At 40.5% G+C, this 17,586-nt stretch overlaps 1 protein-coding gene across 2 annotated transcripts in view; it reads right to left on the bottom strand.

The window, feature by feature from the left end:
• Positions 1-2,132: 2,132 nt before the first annotated feature.
• TMEM245 (transmembrane protein 245) overlaps positions 2,133-17,586 on the bottom strand; it is a 93,391-nt gene continuing 77,937 nt past the window's right edge. The window contains exons 17-18 of one of the 2 annotated variants that reach the window (XR_015548957.1): positions 11,957-12,014; positions 2,133-7,702 (exon numbers count right to left, since the gene is read on the bottom strand). Coding sequence is in view for 1 of the 2 variants with exons in the window: in XM_014782055.2 (XP_014637541.1) it covers positions 7,657-7,702 (46 nt within the window). In the remaining variant the exon portion in view is untranslated. The remainder of the gene's footprint in view (positions 7,703-11,956; positions 12,015-17,586) is intronic. The other variant, XM_014782055.2, reaches the window with a different exon arrangement.

The raw sequence follows: 17,586 nt of genomic DNA, 5'->3' as shown, positions 1-17,586 counted from the left end.
GACAGGCCCCGCCCACTCCCCGCCCCCAGCCGGCCCCGTCTCCAGCCTGCTGGGGTGCCGCAGAGCCCAGCCCCGACAGGCCCCGCCCACTCCCGCCTCTGCCCCGCCCCCTCCATCCCCATTCCCCGCCTTGCGTCTCTCTCTCCAGACCACTCTTCGGTGGGTTCCATGCACGTCCCACGCGCGCTAAACAGAGAAACTAATATACCTGAGGCTTCCCACGGCCACGTGGCCTCTTACCAGGACAAAGGCCACCGTCCCCAGCAAAGCTTCCCATCCTCTGTCCTCTCGATAGGTAAGTCGTCCTAACTACGAATTCCCGCGGCGATTTCTGGAAGCTGCACTGAGGTTGAAACTAACTGGTAGAGCAGGACCCGAGTCATGTCTGTAGGGGGCTGCTGTTTACCCTGAGACAGGAATTCTACAGACAATATAGTCTTTCTGGAGCTTCTCCGGAAGGCCCCATTTCCCCCTCCACCCTGCTCCTTTTCTGACTGTATCTTTCTCACAATTGAGCTGGACTGAAGATGAAACACTTGATAATGCAGTTATTTAAGGAGTGTCTGGGTACTCGGCAAGAAGAGAGTGACTTGGGTATCTTTCAGGCTACTGCTCAGAAATACTTTTTTTTTTTTTTATAATCTTATTTATTTTTTCCCCCAAAGCCCAGTAGATAGTTGTATGTCATAGCTGCACATCCTTCTAGTTGCTGTATGTGGGACACAGCCTCAGCATGGCCGGAGAAGCAGTGCGTCGGTGGGCGCCCGGGATCCGAACCCAGGCCGCTAGCACCAGAGTGCACGCACTTAACCTCTAAGCCACAGGGCCAGCCCAGAAATACTCTTCTAAATAGACCATATGGAAAAGCACCTACTGTTCAACACTTTTTTTCAATTACTGTTCAATTACTTTTTAAAACTACTTTTCAAAATTATTTTCCCCTAATGCCTAGCACAGAGCAGTTTCTTAACAGCTGTTCACAGACTGAAAAGATCATTAGTATATATTTCTAACTAAACTAAGGGTAAGGCTAAAATCAGGGAGCCCCTGCGGGATTGAGATGGGAGGGAGAGCTGAACACCCCTTACCCTAAGGGTTCCAGGAGCAAAGCCAAAAAGAGGTTGTCAGAAACACACCCTGTGAAAGGGTCCTAGGCTTAAGCAACAGCCTGAGAAACATGAAGAAATATTTTTTGAACTAGCATATCTGCCAAAAAGAAACTATCAGAATAGAAAAGAATCTGAGGTTGGCTAGTCCACTGTTACACCTTTGCCAGGACCATTTCTCCATCCATAATGTCAGATTGATGAGCTGAACACCACCAACTGGAGGTGTCAGAAAGTTTTTTCCCAAGCACTGTTGAAATGTGCTTTACAGTACTTCCACACCTGGGTTTGGCTACGTCACCCAGTGCTGCACTGATATCTTTGCTATTGAAGATAGCCATAATTTAGGATTGTTTTCTTCATTCAAAATCTGCAGTTCTTTGATCCAAAAAAAATTTTTTTTTTGCAAGCAAGATCAGCCCTGAGCGTTATAACATCCATGCTAATCCTCCTCCTTTTTGCCGAGGAAAACCGGCTCTGAGCTAACAGCTATTGCCAATCCTCCTCCTTTTTTTTTCCCCCCAAAGCCCCAGTAGATAGTTGTATGTCATAGTTGCACATCCTTCTAGTTGCTGTATGTGGGACCGGGCCTCAGCATGGCTGGAGAAGCAGTGCGTTGGTGTGCGCCCAGGATCTGAACCCTGGCCGCCAGTAGCGGAGCGCGCGCACTTAACCGCTAAGCCACGGGGCGGGCCCTCAATCCAAATTTCTTTTCCTCTGATTCTTACTCCCCAGCCATGCACATCACCACTTCCTTAACTACCTCAAGGCCACCTTCCCTTGTGTACTGAGGGCTCCAGCCTCAGCCTTGGACCTTTTCACCTCTTGAAGGTGCCCAGCATCCACTCCCCAGACACTTTTTCCCTTATGTAAGTTGCCCATATTTCATAAAAATTCAGTGTAGGTATTGGTGCTAAAGGAAAAGGCAAGAGATAAAGCCTAAGAGACAGATAAGGTGGATTTGTAAAAGTGTGACTTCACTAAAGATCAAATTTCTCAACAGAAATGAGACTTAAGTTTACCACCTGATTTTTTCAACACTAGCAATTTTATTTCAAAATATAAATATTTTACATTTACAAAGAAGTTACATCAGTAGGTTGTCAAAGCAAGTTAAAGCTAAGAAACAGCATTTGTGTGAGAATAAAGAATATGTATTGTTGTATTTGAATAATCCTTTTTTTCAAACCATCTCTACTTTGCCTGAGAATGCAGAGATGATACACTTTCCAAAAGTTACATAAGCAAGTTATAAACTATTATGACCTCAATAAAAAAAACCTATAAAAAAAGTTACATAAGCAATTACAACTATATATCCAATCTTGGTTTCAAAATCAAATAATATTTGAAATACAGTCCGGTTACCTAAACGAGTGGCACAGCAAAGGACAAAAGAGGGTTTTCTTTGGGATAGCTATAACAGGAGTTACATTTTCTGGGTCACTGCAATAAAAAAAAATATATAGTATTTGATAATAAGCCAAATGATGTTACTTTAAGATTTGCTTCCACACCTTTCACTGTAAAATATAAAGCTAGAAGAAAAATACGAAACCAGGTGTGGAGTCAAGAACTCTGGACTTGGAGTCAGAAGTTCTGCAACTGAATTCTGGCTCCATCACTTTGTGGTATAAACTTAAGGGAAAATCACAAAAAAAAACCTTTCTGAGCCCCCAGTCAGTGCCTCATTTGATAATACTTAACACCTGCCTATCTCACAGGGTTGTTAAGAAAGCAGTCTAAAAACTATGAAGTGCCATACAAAAGCATTATTAAAATGTATCAATATATCACCAGTGTATTCGCACATTAATTGATCCTTGAAAAACTTGCAAAACTGAACACAAACACTGATTTTACACACCATAGGTGGAAAAGAATCTCTATACTTTATGTATAGCTCTGAACGGCAAATGTGTTTTCTTTCTAGTATCTCTCTAAACTTGGAGATTTACTACAGTTTACATGGTACCATGGTAGTAGACTTACCATTCAGAAATTTCCATTAGGGATATCATCTAAAAGACCTGTACACTTACTCGAGAGCCATGTTTCCCAGAGGATCAGCAGTCCTTTGAGTAAGAAAAGGAGGATGGGGGCACGGTTTAAAGTCAAATAAGTCTAGTAAACATAGTCTTTGTCCCCTCTTATAAGTTCACAATATATAATAGCACATTAAAAACTCTTCGAAATCCTACAGAAAGGATATAAACTCAGCATTCTGCAATTTGAATTGAACATGGAGTCTTCTCCCACCACACACACTTTTCTTCTCTTATAACGTCCCGTGGAACTACTGCTATAAGGAACACATTTTTCCAAAAGCTACGCAACTACAAGGGAAAGGGCAAAGAAGCAGAACAAAGGACCGAGGGGAAAAAAAGAACTATCTTCTACTCCGAATTCTGTTACTAACGGGCTCTGCGTGTGTCAGAAAAACCACTTTAACCTCTGGATTTGTTTCCTGCTCTAAAAAAAGCCAGGATCACCTAATTAAATAAGGCCCATTCTACCACAGAAATTCTATGACTGTAGTAGACAGAACATCTTGATTTATAACTCTCTTGATTATTTTTAAACTATCAAAAAATAACTGCTCAGAGGTTTCAGATACCATGTGTATTTTTTGCAGGTCCTCAATAAGTTAATGAAATGGATATATTTTGATGGCAAAAAGTGTAAAGACAAAAAATTAATAAAAACAAAAAGTACTTGTTCTTAGCTGGAAGTAGCATTTGGAAAAATGTTCCCAGAGGCTATTTCCACTGTGAAATACCTACCGACATACTCTTGGAAGGGTCTTGGAAGACCCTTAGAGGAGACTGCCAGTCGGGACCAGAGTATGGGAAGTTGTGAAGGGGTCTTTCCTATAAACCTTGAGGCTGAAAGCTCTGGATAGCTCACCTAAAATTACTTTGCTCTAATCTGACCCCGCATGGCCTGAATTTCTGAGTATTTCTTGTCCAGAAGTGACACATCCTGAAGTGCTAATTACAACCAAAGTGGGAACTGGCGGTACTGGGAAGTCCTGATGGGTCACAATGGGTTCATGTGAAGAATAAGGTTAGCCAGAGGACTTCATCTGCAAGCCCTTTAGCAGCTGTATATTCCAGTTGAAGGGCAGCTATTTCCCAAGTTACTGAGTTTGTTTAAATAGAGTGTCTCCATAACACTTCTTGGGTATCCTCCCACTGTCAAGAGTCAATCTACACCAGTCTCAGAAGTCAAGGGAAAACTCTGCCAGCCAACTACCTCTAATGGAAGAGGGTTTTAGAATCCTTGCAAATTTAAAAATAAACAAAACTTGTATCTAAGGCAATCTGACAGAGATCACTTCCAGGAACAGAGAATGTGACAGGAATTTTGGAACTGAAGGAGGACTTGGACGACATGGAGTTTATGCTGAAAATCCCATGCCTTGTTTTCTCTCAGAAAAGAGAGGAGCACACTGTGGGGAGAGCTTGTATCTCCTCCTTCCATTCCCCCATTCGGTTTACAACTGGATAGTGAATGTGAACTTCAAACTAATCTTTAATAAAGCTATAAAACGGCAGACATTGTAACAGGATTCTGCATTTGGTTTTTACCGAAGCTACTTCTACTTCACCAATGCATTATCTGTTCCTAGAGAAACTTCTGGGTCAAATCCTGAGAATCTGAGGGTAGGTCATCTTTGAGACTTGAGCTTGACACTCCTACCTTTTCATACCATTATAATCTCTATGCCCTGTGAAAATTCTGTAAAACCTCCTCACTATATCTGAGGGGCATGTTTCTCTCTGTCTTTGAAGGTTCCAGGAAGACCACCCCCAGCTGGTCGACCTGCGAGTCCTTATGCTGTTGCTGAAGGACTGGGGCAGTTCAAGTGTCCTGATCAGGACTGTCTAGCACTCTGGGGCACCTCTGTTCCTGTGATATTGCATCATTGCTAATTTTGGTAGCTCTAAACCATTCTCTAAGGGCTCAGAGTTCCCCTCTAAGAACTTGGTATTCATACTGATAATTACGACCAGCAACAGCCATACATTAGCTCAAGTTTAGTGTTTTGCAACATCACTTTATACAGCTAAAAGCACTTTGGAGGAACATAATTTGTATATGCACACTAACTCATTGTGTATAATATTTGCCTCTTAGAAATATGTGCTAATTACAGCTATAAACTTACCAGTATACCATTAACAAAAACAAACCTGATTTCTTTCTTAACCCTTTAAATGCAAAATTTTTAATTTTAATCATTTTAATGATCTGGCTAAGATTTAAAGTGAAAAAGAAGGCTTTCTTCTGAGCTATCCCCTCAGCACCCTGTACAGTGCCTGCCATGGAACCTGGAGTGTGGCAAACTCTAAACAAATGTTTAACTGAATGAATGATGGAACAACTGACTAAAGAAAAGAATGAGTTCCTTAGTGGCCAAATGTAAAACTCGGTGGAATATCAGATTATAATTTTTGAAGGATTCATAGTAAAAAATAAGAGGTCTGCATGTAGTCTACCGTATGAACAAAGACATTACAGTAGCCTCTTTTCTAGAAGGAGTTTTTCTTAAGTAATAGAATACATTTAAAGTAAGTATCATTAACTATGCTTCTTACTGAGATGTTTTAGAAAAAATGATTTCTACTTTTAAATGTTTTCCAAAAAGGAAATCTTTGATACTTAAGAATGCTTTCTTCTCCATGTTCCCTTGAGGGCAGAGAAAGAGCCTGATGATTGTTTTATACAGTGGAAAGGGCACAGGGCTAAGAGCTGGGTTCCAGTCCCAGCCCTGTCATTAACTGTAGGGCAAGTCTCTGAGACAGAACAGGACACCTATTCTATCTCATAGCACTGGAAAAATTGCATAAGATATTAGAAGAAACACTACAGCATAGCAGAGTTTGCACACTATGGTGTCAGAAAGATCTGAGGTCAAATCTTACTAAACTTGATGTCTTTAAGTTGGTCACTTTTCTTTCTTTTTTTTTTTTTGTGAGGAGATCATCCCTGTACTAACATCTGCCAATCCTCCTCTTTTTTTGCTGAAGAAGACTCGCCCTGGGCTAACATCCGTGTCCATCTTCCTCTATATGGGACGCCAGCACAGCATGGCTTAACAAGCAGTGGGTCGGTGCGCACCCAGGATCCGAACCGGCGAACCCCGGGCCGCCGCAGCGGAGCACGCGCACTTAACCGCTTGCGCCACCAGGCCGGCCCCAGTTGGTCACTTTTCTGAACCTTAGCTTCCCTGTTGTAAAATAATACAAAGCTCTATGAAAGCTGATGTGAAGTGGTTGTAAAATAATATGTGCAAAAAGACTTTGTAAAATGTAAAGCACTATGCTGGTTACTGTGACATCTGAGATATTTAAAAAGTCACAATTGAAATCAACAACCATTCATTTAGAGTGTTATGTGCAAGGCACTGTGCTAAGTGATGGAAAAATAGTGCATAAATATAATTCTACTGCTAATAAGTACTAATTGGCAGAATTCCAAATAATGAAACAGGGATACATTTAACAAATCAGAGTATTGCTGCACCTGAGGTTTTTTCACTTAAAACATTTGGAAAGAAAAATCACAAGATAAATTCTATCATATTGTTACCATTAACAGCAGCTTAATAAGTATTTAACTTCAATGTAGTTGGTCAAGTTTTAGAAATTTGGCAACAGTGTAATGGGGGATGGAGGGAGAAGGAAGGGAAGGAAGAGCTTCAGTCTTTCTGTGTGTCCTCTGGTTGCAACATACAACTAACAACTTCAAATAAGCCACCTGCCCTTACACTGAAGATTTGCTCTTTCTGGGCCAGCCCCGTGGCTTAGCGGTTAAGTGCGCGCGCACTGCTGCTGGTGGCCCGGGTTCGGATCCCGGGCACACACCGACGCACTGCTTCTCCGGCCATGCTGAGGCCGTGTCCCACATACAGCAACTAGAAGGATGTGCAGCTATGACCTACAACTATCTGCTGGGGCTTTGGGGAAAAAATTAATAAATAAAATTTGAAAAAAAAAAAAAAGATTTGCTCTTTCTTAAAGAGAAGACTATACACTGTGGGAGAAGGGTAGAAGACTCATTTTTCCTGCTCAAGCAACTATATACTCAAAAGTGAAAGCCCTCTTCATTGAAAAGTGACCATCATAGAAAAGTTCAAAAATAGATTTCTTAAAGCAGGAGAAAATGACATTGTATACAATTTTAATAGCAGGTAGTTTAGGCTCTTAAAGTAACTTTATAAATACACATTATAATAATATAGACAACCAAAGTGGGAAAATTTCAAGCCACGGTACCAGTGTATAAACAAACTTTTCAAGCCATCTTAGCGACAGTTCAGTGAGCAAACCACATTTCCAAGCTCTAAAGCTGTGCTTTAAAATGCAAAGCAGCCCACAGCAAGTTCTCTCTTGTCCAGGCATTCCGTATGAAAGGCCAGGAGGCTTCTGCTTCTTTTCCTGGGCTCTGCTTGCTAGGCACAGCTGAAAGGACAGAAGGCCACAGCTGAGCTGAACTCACAGTCAAGGCTGAATTTCCTAGAGAAATCACTGCAGTGGAAGCCATGTCAGTCTACTGACGATTTCAGATCTTCAGAAATGTCACGGAAAGTCCTATAGGAAGAAAAGATAGAATAATCAGTTTTGCTTTTGGAAAAGGGGGAAAAATAAAACCACAGAGATACTACAAGAGAAAGGAAAGAAAAACAGCATCTAACCAGTACTTAATTGCCATAGAACAATACCTTATTTTTATAACCTGAGAGCCTTGATGACTTTATATAGTTACTATTTTTTTCTTGGCATTTTCACTGAGTCTTGTTTCAAAGTCTGCTAGCTGTCTCTCACTCCTTAGTAACAAGAACTCCAGTTTTTTGCTGGGTCCACTGTCTCCCACCCAAAAGACTACTTCCCCAGACTCCCTTGAAACTAATGACCATGTGACTAAGTTCTGGCCAATGAGATGTAAGTGGAAGTGGTGTGTGATTTCTGGGCAGCGTCCTTAAAAGCCAAGGGTGATCTTCGACCCTTTCCCCTTCTCACTGGCTGGAAAGTGGAAATAACGATGTTAAAGAGAAAAACACTAAGAGACCAAAGATTAAACACTAACTGGGTAAGTTTTATTGCAAAATAGGAAACCTGATCCAGCCGACTCCAAGCTCTGAGGGATGTGGCTCAGGGCAGAAGAAGTGGGGTAGGTCTCTTCATCAAATGATCTTGTAATTGTACTGTCTCTGACCCACACTAGGCAAGCCAAGCAAATGCTGGTAATTGGCAGATAATATCTGTGCCGGATGGAGGTGGTGTGAAGTCTACATATATACATCAGGACTGTAGTAGCTAGCTTGCCTTTGCTACATAAATTTACATGCCCAAGCTAGGATGATGTCACCCAGTCAGGTCTGCATCTGTATTGGCAGCCAAATGGCCAGGTCAGAGTCTATCAATGAACATGAGCTCAAGCAGCCATCTTAGACTAAAAGGCTTCACACCAAGGCTGGCAGAAAACATCAGGATGCAGGGAGGCTGGACATGGATATTTGCAGAACAGTCATATTAGCCCTGGACTGCCTACCTCTGGACTTATTTCACCCAAGAGAGAAACTTCTACCTCATTTAAGTCACCATTACCTTGAGTTCCGCTAATGGTTGGGTTTTTCAGTTTTTTGTTTGTTTTTTGGTTATATACAACCAAATCTACCTTAAATGATACAGCTATAAAGCACAAGTTTGCTTATTTATTTATTTTTTGCTGAGGAAGACTGGCCCTGAGCTAACATCTGTTGCCAATCTTCCTCTTTTTTTGCTTGAGGAAGATTGTCACTGAGCTAACATCTGTGCCAACCTTCCTCTATTTTGTATGTGGGATGCCGCCATGGCATGGCTTGATGAGCGGTGTGTAGGTCCAGACCCAGGATCCGAACCTGCGAACCCCAGACCACCAAAGCAGAGCACGCAAACTTAACCACTACACCACTGGGCCGGCCCTTGAAGCACAAGTTTATTACCATCCTTATTTAGATAGAAGTTACCTTGCTCCTTCCTTTACAACAATATCACCAATTAGGTACATAGAAAAATATTTGAGCTTAAAACGTTTGTGTTTTTCAAAACAATTTTGAAGTCTTCAAGTTATATTAATTTGCAGCCACATCACTATACTGATATTGCTCCTTCTTAGATTATCAGTCAAATAAAGCCCATTTTATTTTTATATCTACAACCAAGTGTTAGTTAATGTAAAAAGATTACTCAACTTTTTCCTTAGAAATAGACCTAAAATAGAATATAGGGAAAGTATTCCAAAACTTCAGGGAACAGCTCACAATTGTATAAACAAAAGACAACAAAAAGTTGTCATTAGGTACAAATCATCTAAAAATTACACAGCAGATAATCTGAACTTCAGAAGTAATTCCATACTCATGCTACCTCTCTTTCTCCTTTTGTCTTACTCGTTTTGTCTTCTCAATTTTCAGTTCATTCAAATATTTAGGAATGTTAGATAGGCACGGCAGAGGTAAACGAAAGACTAACCTTTTAGCATAATGTTGGAAATACTTCAATGTCAAGAGGGGCACAGGTAAAATGTTACAGAAAAGAGATTACATTAAAGGATGCTGAGTTATCTCAAGGCTCTTTCACCGGATGGTGCCCTAACCTCTTTCCGCCAAAGAAACAGGGTTCAGGAATGAATGGGTAAGCTTCTTGGCTACGGCTCCTGTGGCTATGAAAGCGTTTATGTGTGACATGGCCAAACCCATCATGTTGAATACATGCTGACAGGTCAAAGAATTGGAATAAATTTTGTTTCCTTAAATATTTTTTATACTGTGAAAAAAATTCCCCAAAACTAAGATTTACATATACACACATATGTTTTCTATGTATTAATATCCAGCTATCTATATATCAATCAAATCAGGGTTTCTCAATAGCAGCACTATTGACATTTTTGTGCATTATAAGATGTTTAGCAGCATCCCTGCCTCTACTCACTAGAGTTGGGACGATCAAAATGTCCCTAGACACAGCCAAATGTCCCCAGAGGGGAGCAAAATCACACTCTCTCCTCAAAGCCATTGCTCTAGATATTTATGTATCTACCTATTTATATGTCTGTTTTTCACAGTCTCACCCAAGTTTGTGCTTTTACATTTGTGTACAGGCAAAACTGACTACAAGCTGTCTCAGATGATATGAATTTCAAGTAGCACTCAATGCTGGGAAGCCCTAGAAAATCTTTAAAAACAATAACCAAAAACTGGCCCATATTACAAAGCATTTTCTAACACTCAACAGGTTTCTAACTTCACTCTTTGACATCTCAAATTTCTAAGATATCTGCAAGTCTGAATCTCTAACATTTCAATTCTTCTAAATTATGAATGAAAATTTCTGCCTCAGGGCAAAGATGCATGGAATAAGATGAAGACTGTGGTTGGCCTAGTGACTGCTTTCTGTTGACAAGTACGCTTAGCTGTAACCCTGAAATTCATACCTACTATTCAATTCTGCCTCCAGGCCAAGAAAGCCTCCAGAAGGACTCAGAATGACAACAAAGTAAAGCAAGCTGAGAAAACAGTTACTAAGAATCTTCCATCTCAACAGTACACATTCTCTAGATGTTCAGGGGCGGTGGGGTGGGGGTGTAAAGTGCTATAGAAGTAACACTGATCTTAAACAAACCTCAATTATCTCCTGGAAAACAAACTCCACAACCTAAAAATCAAGAAAGTACTCTAAGATGCATGATTTCAGGAGTGTTTTTGCCCGTCTCCACACTTCTCAAACAGTTCCAGTGTTAACAGAGAACACAGGAGGTGATATGTTCTGATTATTCAGTAGAGGCCAAAATAGTTGGGAGCCCAATGTTGTGCTGCGTCCACGACACTCACCCCCATCAAATACCACATTCACCACTAACAGTGAAAATCCGAGAAAAGGGGTCCTCCCTTCTTCGGGATAGTTGTTCATCCATCTGAAGATAGAGGTAGTACATAGAAATAGTCTTGCAAATGTGTCTTTTTAGCCCCCTGTGCCTGCATCTGCAATTAGAAGGTACATCTGCCTAATAAAATGCAACCACCCACCCTCTATTATCACACTGTAACAACATAAGGCAAGCCCTTCCATAGCTCATGCCTCTGTACTGACTATTCCCTCACAGCCCACTCATCCCTTCAACTAGGAACTGAGCACATTCCAAGTACAAAACACTATTGACAGGTGCAGTGGATACACCAGTAACTAAAACTGACATGGCCCCTGCAGTAATAGCAACCACAGTCAAGTGGGAAGAGAAAAGACAAATAATCAAATAAAATTATAAATAAAAATTGTACTATAAAGAAAAGGTACAAGATGCTGTCTATAAAAGCATTAAACTAGCAGGAAGAACGTAACCTAATCTTGGGGTAGGGAAAGCTTCTCTGATGAACTGACATTTGAGTTGAGATCTGAAGAAGGATTAGTAGTTAATTACGCAAGGAGAGACGGGGGAAGGGGAGAGTCTCCAGATAGAGAAAGGAGCGTATATAAAGGCCCAGAGTTTGAATGGGGCCTGGTGTATCTGAGGCCCTGATAGAAAAGCAGGAAGGCTACGGCTCAGACAGCAAAGGGAAAATGTTTGAGGATTAGTGAGGCAGGCACAGGTCAGATCATGTAGGGCCTTGCAAGCTAAGCCAAGGATTTTGATCGTCCTCCTAAAACCAAGGGGAGGCCATTTTCAGTAAGACAGCTTCACCATCAGACATGCTTGCATTTTGAAAAGAACATGTCAGCTGTACTATGGAGAATGGACTGGAGAACAGTAAGAGAAGAGGCTGGGAGACTAGTTAGATCATTCATTGAAGCACACCAGCTCACCTGCTTTTTAGCCATGTGACTATGGGCAAGTTAACCTCTCTGAGCCTTGTTTCCTCACCTATAAAACATGGAAAACAATCATCCCTAACCTCATATGAAAACATTGGACAGATTAAATAAAGTAAGATAACACATGTAAAGTTTTATCACAGAACCTGGCACACACTAAGTCCCAATAAATGTCAGCAGTGGTTGTGTTTGTTATATTTAAGAGGTCACTTCGACTTCCCACTAAAAAGTGATGCATTGAACACAATTTCCTTCAGGTCCTCTCAAAAGCCCATTAGAATGACAGTAAAAGTATTTTTTTAAAAGCATAAACTTACCTGAAAAAAGGGAGAAAAAAGAACATAAGCAGTAAGAGCAACAAACGTTTAGAAGGTGGAAAGCAGATGGACAAGTGCTGTGACCCAGCACACCCAAAACGCTGATCCTGAGCCAATATTGGGAAAAACCAAGAAACAATCTGATTTATTCAGCAAAATCTCCCATGAGGCTCAGGAATCGGTGACATAAAGTAACTCTGGAAGTTGGGTTAAGGGGGGGGCTAAATACAGGAGGACTGCTTTAAAGTCTGCTTAAACAGCAATAAGACCCCACCGCTCCAATATCCTCGCCCACCTACACCTGGCCAAGCAACTGCCCCTATCACTGGCAGAAAATTAGAGTTTTTTATCCCTCTGGAGAAAGTAAAACAAAAAGTCTCTGGACCAGGGAATAACAGGCAGAGATGGGGCTGGGGGTACATACTGACACTAGGAGATTATATGCATGTTTACATCTTGAACGGTGTCTGGTCCCTTTCCCCCTTGGCACCCAGGATGATGGCAGCCAAGCTGTCAAACTCTAGGCAGGAGATTAGATCTTTCTCTGAGGAATGTACCAGCCCAAAAGGGGGATGAAAAAGCACTGACATCAAAGGTTGCACAAGACAACGGCTCTGCCAGATTATATAACAGTAACACACATAATAACCAGCCCACAGCTCCTGAGTGTCTTACTCTTAATATGAGCCAATAGACAAAAACATCTGCTATCATGATTCTGTTGTGTTAATATGGAAAAAGCAAAGGGATTTTGCAGATGTAATTAAGGTCCCTAATCAGTTGACTTTAATCAAAAAGGAGAGTATGGTGGATGGGCCAAGACTAATCTGGTGAGCCTTTTAAAAAAGGGTCTTAGCAGCCAGAAACAGAAGTCAGAAAAATACTCTGCTGATGGCCTTGAAGAAGCAGACAACCATGTTATGATCTGCCTACAGAGAGGGACAGATCTAGGAAATGCAAGTCTCAGTTCTACAACTGCAGGAAAACCAATTCTGCCATCAACAAGAGAGCTTGGAGGAGGATCCCAATCCACAGATGAAACCCCAGCCCCAACTGACACCTTGACTGCAGCCTTGTCACACTCTAAGCACAAGACCCAGCTTAATTGTGCCTGGACTCCCAAGCCATGGAAATTTTAATATAATAAGTGTACTTTGTTTTAAACCACTAAGTTAGTGGTAATTTGTTACATATCTTAGAAAACTAATAAAGACCCTGTATACTAAAAAAGTAAATTTTATTTATGTAAATAACACCTCAATAAACCAGACTGAAAAAATATGATAGCAGAAATGGAAACCTCTATGGAGGGGTTAGAAGATAAGTTTGAATAAATCACCCAGAAAATGGATCCAAATAGAAAAACAGCAAAGAAAAGATAAGATGACCAGTGTCTGACGGTCAGCATTAAAAGAAGTTTCTGAACGGCAGAAAAGGAAATCATTAATGAAATAATTCAAGAAAAATTTCAGAACTGCAGAACGTAAGTTTCTGGTTTTAAAGGTCTTATCAAGTACCAATCAGAACAAAAAAAATAGATAAAACAAAACAAAAGAAGATCCTATAGGCTTTCAAACAGTTAAATTACAAAGAATCAGGACTCAGAATGGCTTCAGACTTTTAACAACAACCGTGGAAGCTAGAAGACAATGAAGATGACATTCATTCTAAAAGAAAAACTTTTCAAACATAGAATTCTCTGCCCACACAAGCTATCGATGCATGACTTTAGGAAAAGCCTTTTCTTTTTTTTTTTTTGAGGAAGATCAGCTCTGAGCTAACATCCATGCCAATCTTCCTCTTTTTGCTGAGGAAGACTGGCCCTGAGCTAACATCTATTGCCAATCCTCCTCCTTCCCCCCCCCCCCCGTTTTCTCCCCAAAGCCCCAGTAGATAGTTGTATGTCATAGTTGCACATCGTTCTAGTTGCTGTATGTGGGACGCCACCTCAGCATGGCCAGATAAGTGGTGCGTCAGTGCGCGCCCAGGATCACAACCCGGGCAGCCAGTAGCAGAGCGCGCGCACTTAACCACTAAGCCACAGGGCCAGCCCCCAGAAAAAGCCTTTTCATACATGCAGTGTCCCCCAAAATTTACCTCCCATGCACTTTTTTTTTTTAATTTTTTTTTTAATTTTTTTCCCCCAAAGCCCCAGTAGATAGTCGTATGTCACAGTTGCACAGCCTTCTAGTTGCTGTATGTGGGACGCGGCCTCAGCATGGCCGGAGAAGCAGTGCATCGGTGTGCGCCCAGGATCTGAACCTGGGCCGCCAGCAGCGGAGCGCGCGCACTCAACCGCTAAGCCACGGGGCCAGCCCCCTCCCACGCATTCTTTCCCAAAAATCTACAGGAGGATGTGCTCCACCAAAAAGAGGGAATAAATCAAGAAAGAAAATGATAGGAGAAATCCTATGGGAAACAAGGATTCCAACAGAGGGGAGTTGAGGGAATCTCCAGGGTCCAGCTGCACAGCAGGCAAGAGGACAGCACTCTGCTGTAGCAAATCAGAAGACTCCATGAGCAACTTATTCAGGAAGCTACAACTTGCAACATACCAGATGCAACCCAACATACTCAACATACTGAAGGAACGGAGATGTAAGTCCACAGAAAACAAAGCAAATAAAAAACAGTATCTTTATAACTCAAAGGAAAGTAAAAAGTTATATAGGCAAGGAAATATAGACAGAATATAGGAGGAGGCTCAAATATGAATATAATCAACAGTCATAATAAACTAAACACTAAATATTGATCTAGCCAGTATCACAGTTTAATATTGGGAGGATGGGTAGTAAAAGAGAGAATTTCTCACTTACCAAGAGGGAAGTAAATAGATAATGCCTACACATGAAAAAAATCAAGAAATAAACATGTTATTTCAAGATATAGAGGTCAAGACCAAATTGAGTCGAAAAGTGGTTCCTCTTAAGGGGAGAGAGGTGGGGCAGGGAGAAGGCAAAGGACTGCTACTCTTCACAAGCTTTGTAGAAATTTTTGACTCTTTAAACTACATGCATAAATAACTTTGAAGGAAAAAAAGATGACGGCTATACGGGTCCTCACATTATTTTTTTCAACCCCCCCATACCACCTAATTAACAACCTTCTACCTTCAGAAGGGGACAAGGAGAAAAAGGTCATTTGCCTTTAGAGGTATTCATATTAGTTTCTTTTGTTTCACCTTAAAATCTAACTCCTGGGGCTCGCCCCAGTGGCCTAGTGGTTAAGTTCGACGTGCTCCCCTTTGGTGGCCCAGGTTCAGTTCCCAGGGCACCAAGTCATCAGCAGCCATGCTGTGGCAGCAACCCACATATAGAATAGGGGAAAACTGGCACAGATGTTAGCTCAGGGTGAATCTTCCTCAGTAAAAAAACAAAAACAAAAAAAAACCAAAAACAACTAACTCTTGCTTTACTAACTTGGAATCATTAAAAGTTTCTCCTAAAATAATAGCAAAATATTGGTCAACCAATTTTCTTTTTTTGCTTCTTGTTTGGTGAGCCCAAGGAGGTAGGGTATCCAGTTGGCAAGTGCTCTCTACTGCTTTCACGTACTGTCCACTGGCTTCTCAGGTACCCAAGTACCCACTCTTAAGAGCCAAAGGCAGAAAAGGATATTACAATGTCCCCATCCCCAAAGTCACTGAAGCCTTCGTTAAAAACAGCTAAGTACATCCTCTCCTTTTATTCTTATAAGGAGCTGATTTTTCCCTGCCATCAAGTAAGGGTCTTGCATTAGCTAAAATGGCCCTCTAACCAACCAGCTCTAACTCAGAAACTTTATTCTCCTTGTTCTGAGTTAAAGGACGTCTTTCTTCACAAAATATAACACTTAAAAAAAGAAGAATCACATTTTTCAAGAATTTAAAATAAAAATATAAGTTTCATTAAATACATTTTCAGAATCAACTTGCTAATGACTCCTCAATTACACTAGAATACGCAATGGCAGGAAACATTATTTTCCAACTGAGAATAATAAAGACAATGCAGTCTAGTCTCTGCAAAGTTAAAATCCTTTAATCTGAGACTTCTTGCTTTTTCGTTGTTAAAAGTCCTTCTTACTTTTTCTGTTGTTAAAATGTAATTCCTGGTACAACCACATAGAAAACCTGTTTTGCAAGTATGCACAAAAGTTAAACCAGATGTATAACCAGCCATTCTACTTCTGGGTATATATTCAACTGAAGTAAGTACTCATGTCCACCAAAAGACTTGCACAAGAAAGTTCACAGCACCTTGATTCATAACAGTCAGAAACTGGAAACTACCAAATGTCCACCAATACTACAATGATTAAATAAAGGCATACACTGGAATACTAGACAGCAAAGAAAAAAGCATGAACTGCTATATGCAACAACATGGGTGAATCTCACAGATCTGATGTTGAGAAAGAGAGACCTGACTCAAGAGTACATACTACATGACCCCTTTATATGAAGTTCAAAAACAGGCAAAACTAATCTAAAGTGACGCTGGTGAGATTATTAGCAGAGAAGGGGTCCGACTGAGAAGGGGTATGGGGAAGCCTTCTAGAGAAAGGGAAATATTCCATATCTTGATATGGGTATATGAAAAATATCATCAAATTGTACATTTAAGATGTGCATTTCATCACGTCTAAGATATACCCGAATAAAAGATTTTAAAATTATGACACAATCAGGAACATTTTTAAAATTATAACTTATATTACATTATAATTTATTTTATGAAATGTGAGTGAAAGCAGATGACAGCAATTATGATTTCAATGTCTGTTCTTGGAAAATAACAAGTTGTAACTCCATACTGGTGCACTCAAGTAATTTTTTCCCAACTTTTTATCTTGAAAAAGTATCAACCTACAGAAAAATCGAAAGACTAGTACAATTAACAACCATACATCCTTTATCTACATTCACCAATTGTTAACATTTTGCTACAGTTACTTTCTCCCATCTCAGTTTTGGGTGAACTATTTGAAAATCAGCTGCAGACACCACGCCATCTCACCCCTAAAGGATATTCTGCTGCACAACCAAAGTTATCATTATCATGCTTAATAAACTTAACATTGATATAATAATACTATTCAATATCTGGTCCACATTCAAAATCCTCTGATTGTTCCAGAAATGTTCTTCATAGAGGCTTCTCATCCCTTATCCAGGATCCTGTCACGAATTCATGCATTGCATTTGGTTGTCCTATTTCTTGAGTCTCCTTTAATCTACTATACCATGTCCCCAAACAGTCTTTTATATTTTTTATTTATTTTTGGTCTTTCATGACATTAACAATTCTGACCCAACTTAGT

Source organism: Ceratotherium simum, chromosome 29 (genome assembly GCF_057802395.1).
Source record: "Ceratotherium simum simum isolate JZ-2026a chromosome 29, ASM5780239v1, whole genome shotgun sequence".
Lineage (NCBI taxonomy): Eukaryota > Metazoa > Chordata > Mammalia > Perissodactyla > Rhinocerotidae > Ceratotherium > Ceratotherium simum.
This window is presented reverse-complemented; position numbering and strand designations above follow the sequence as displayed.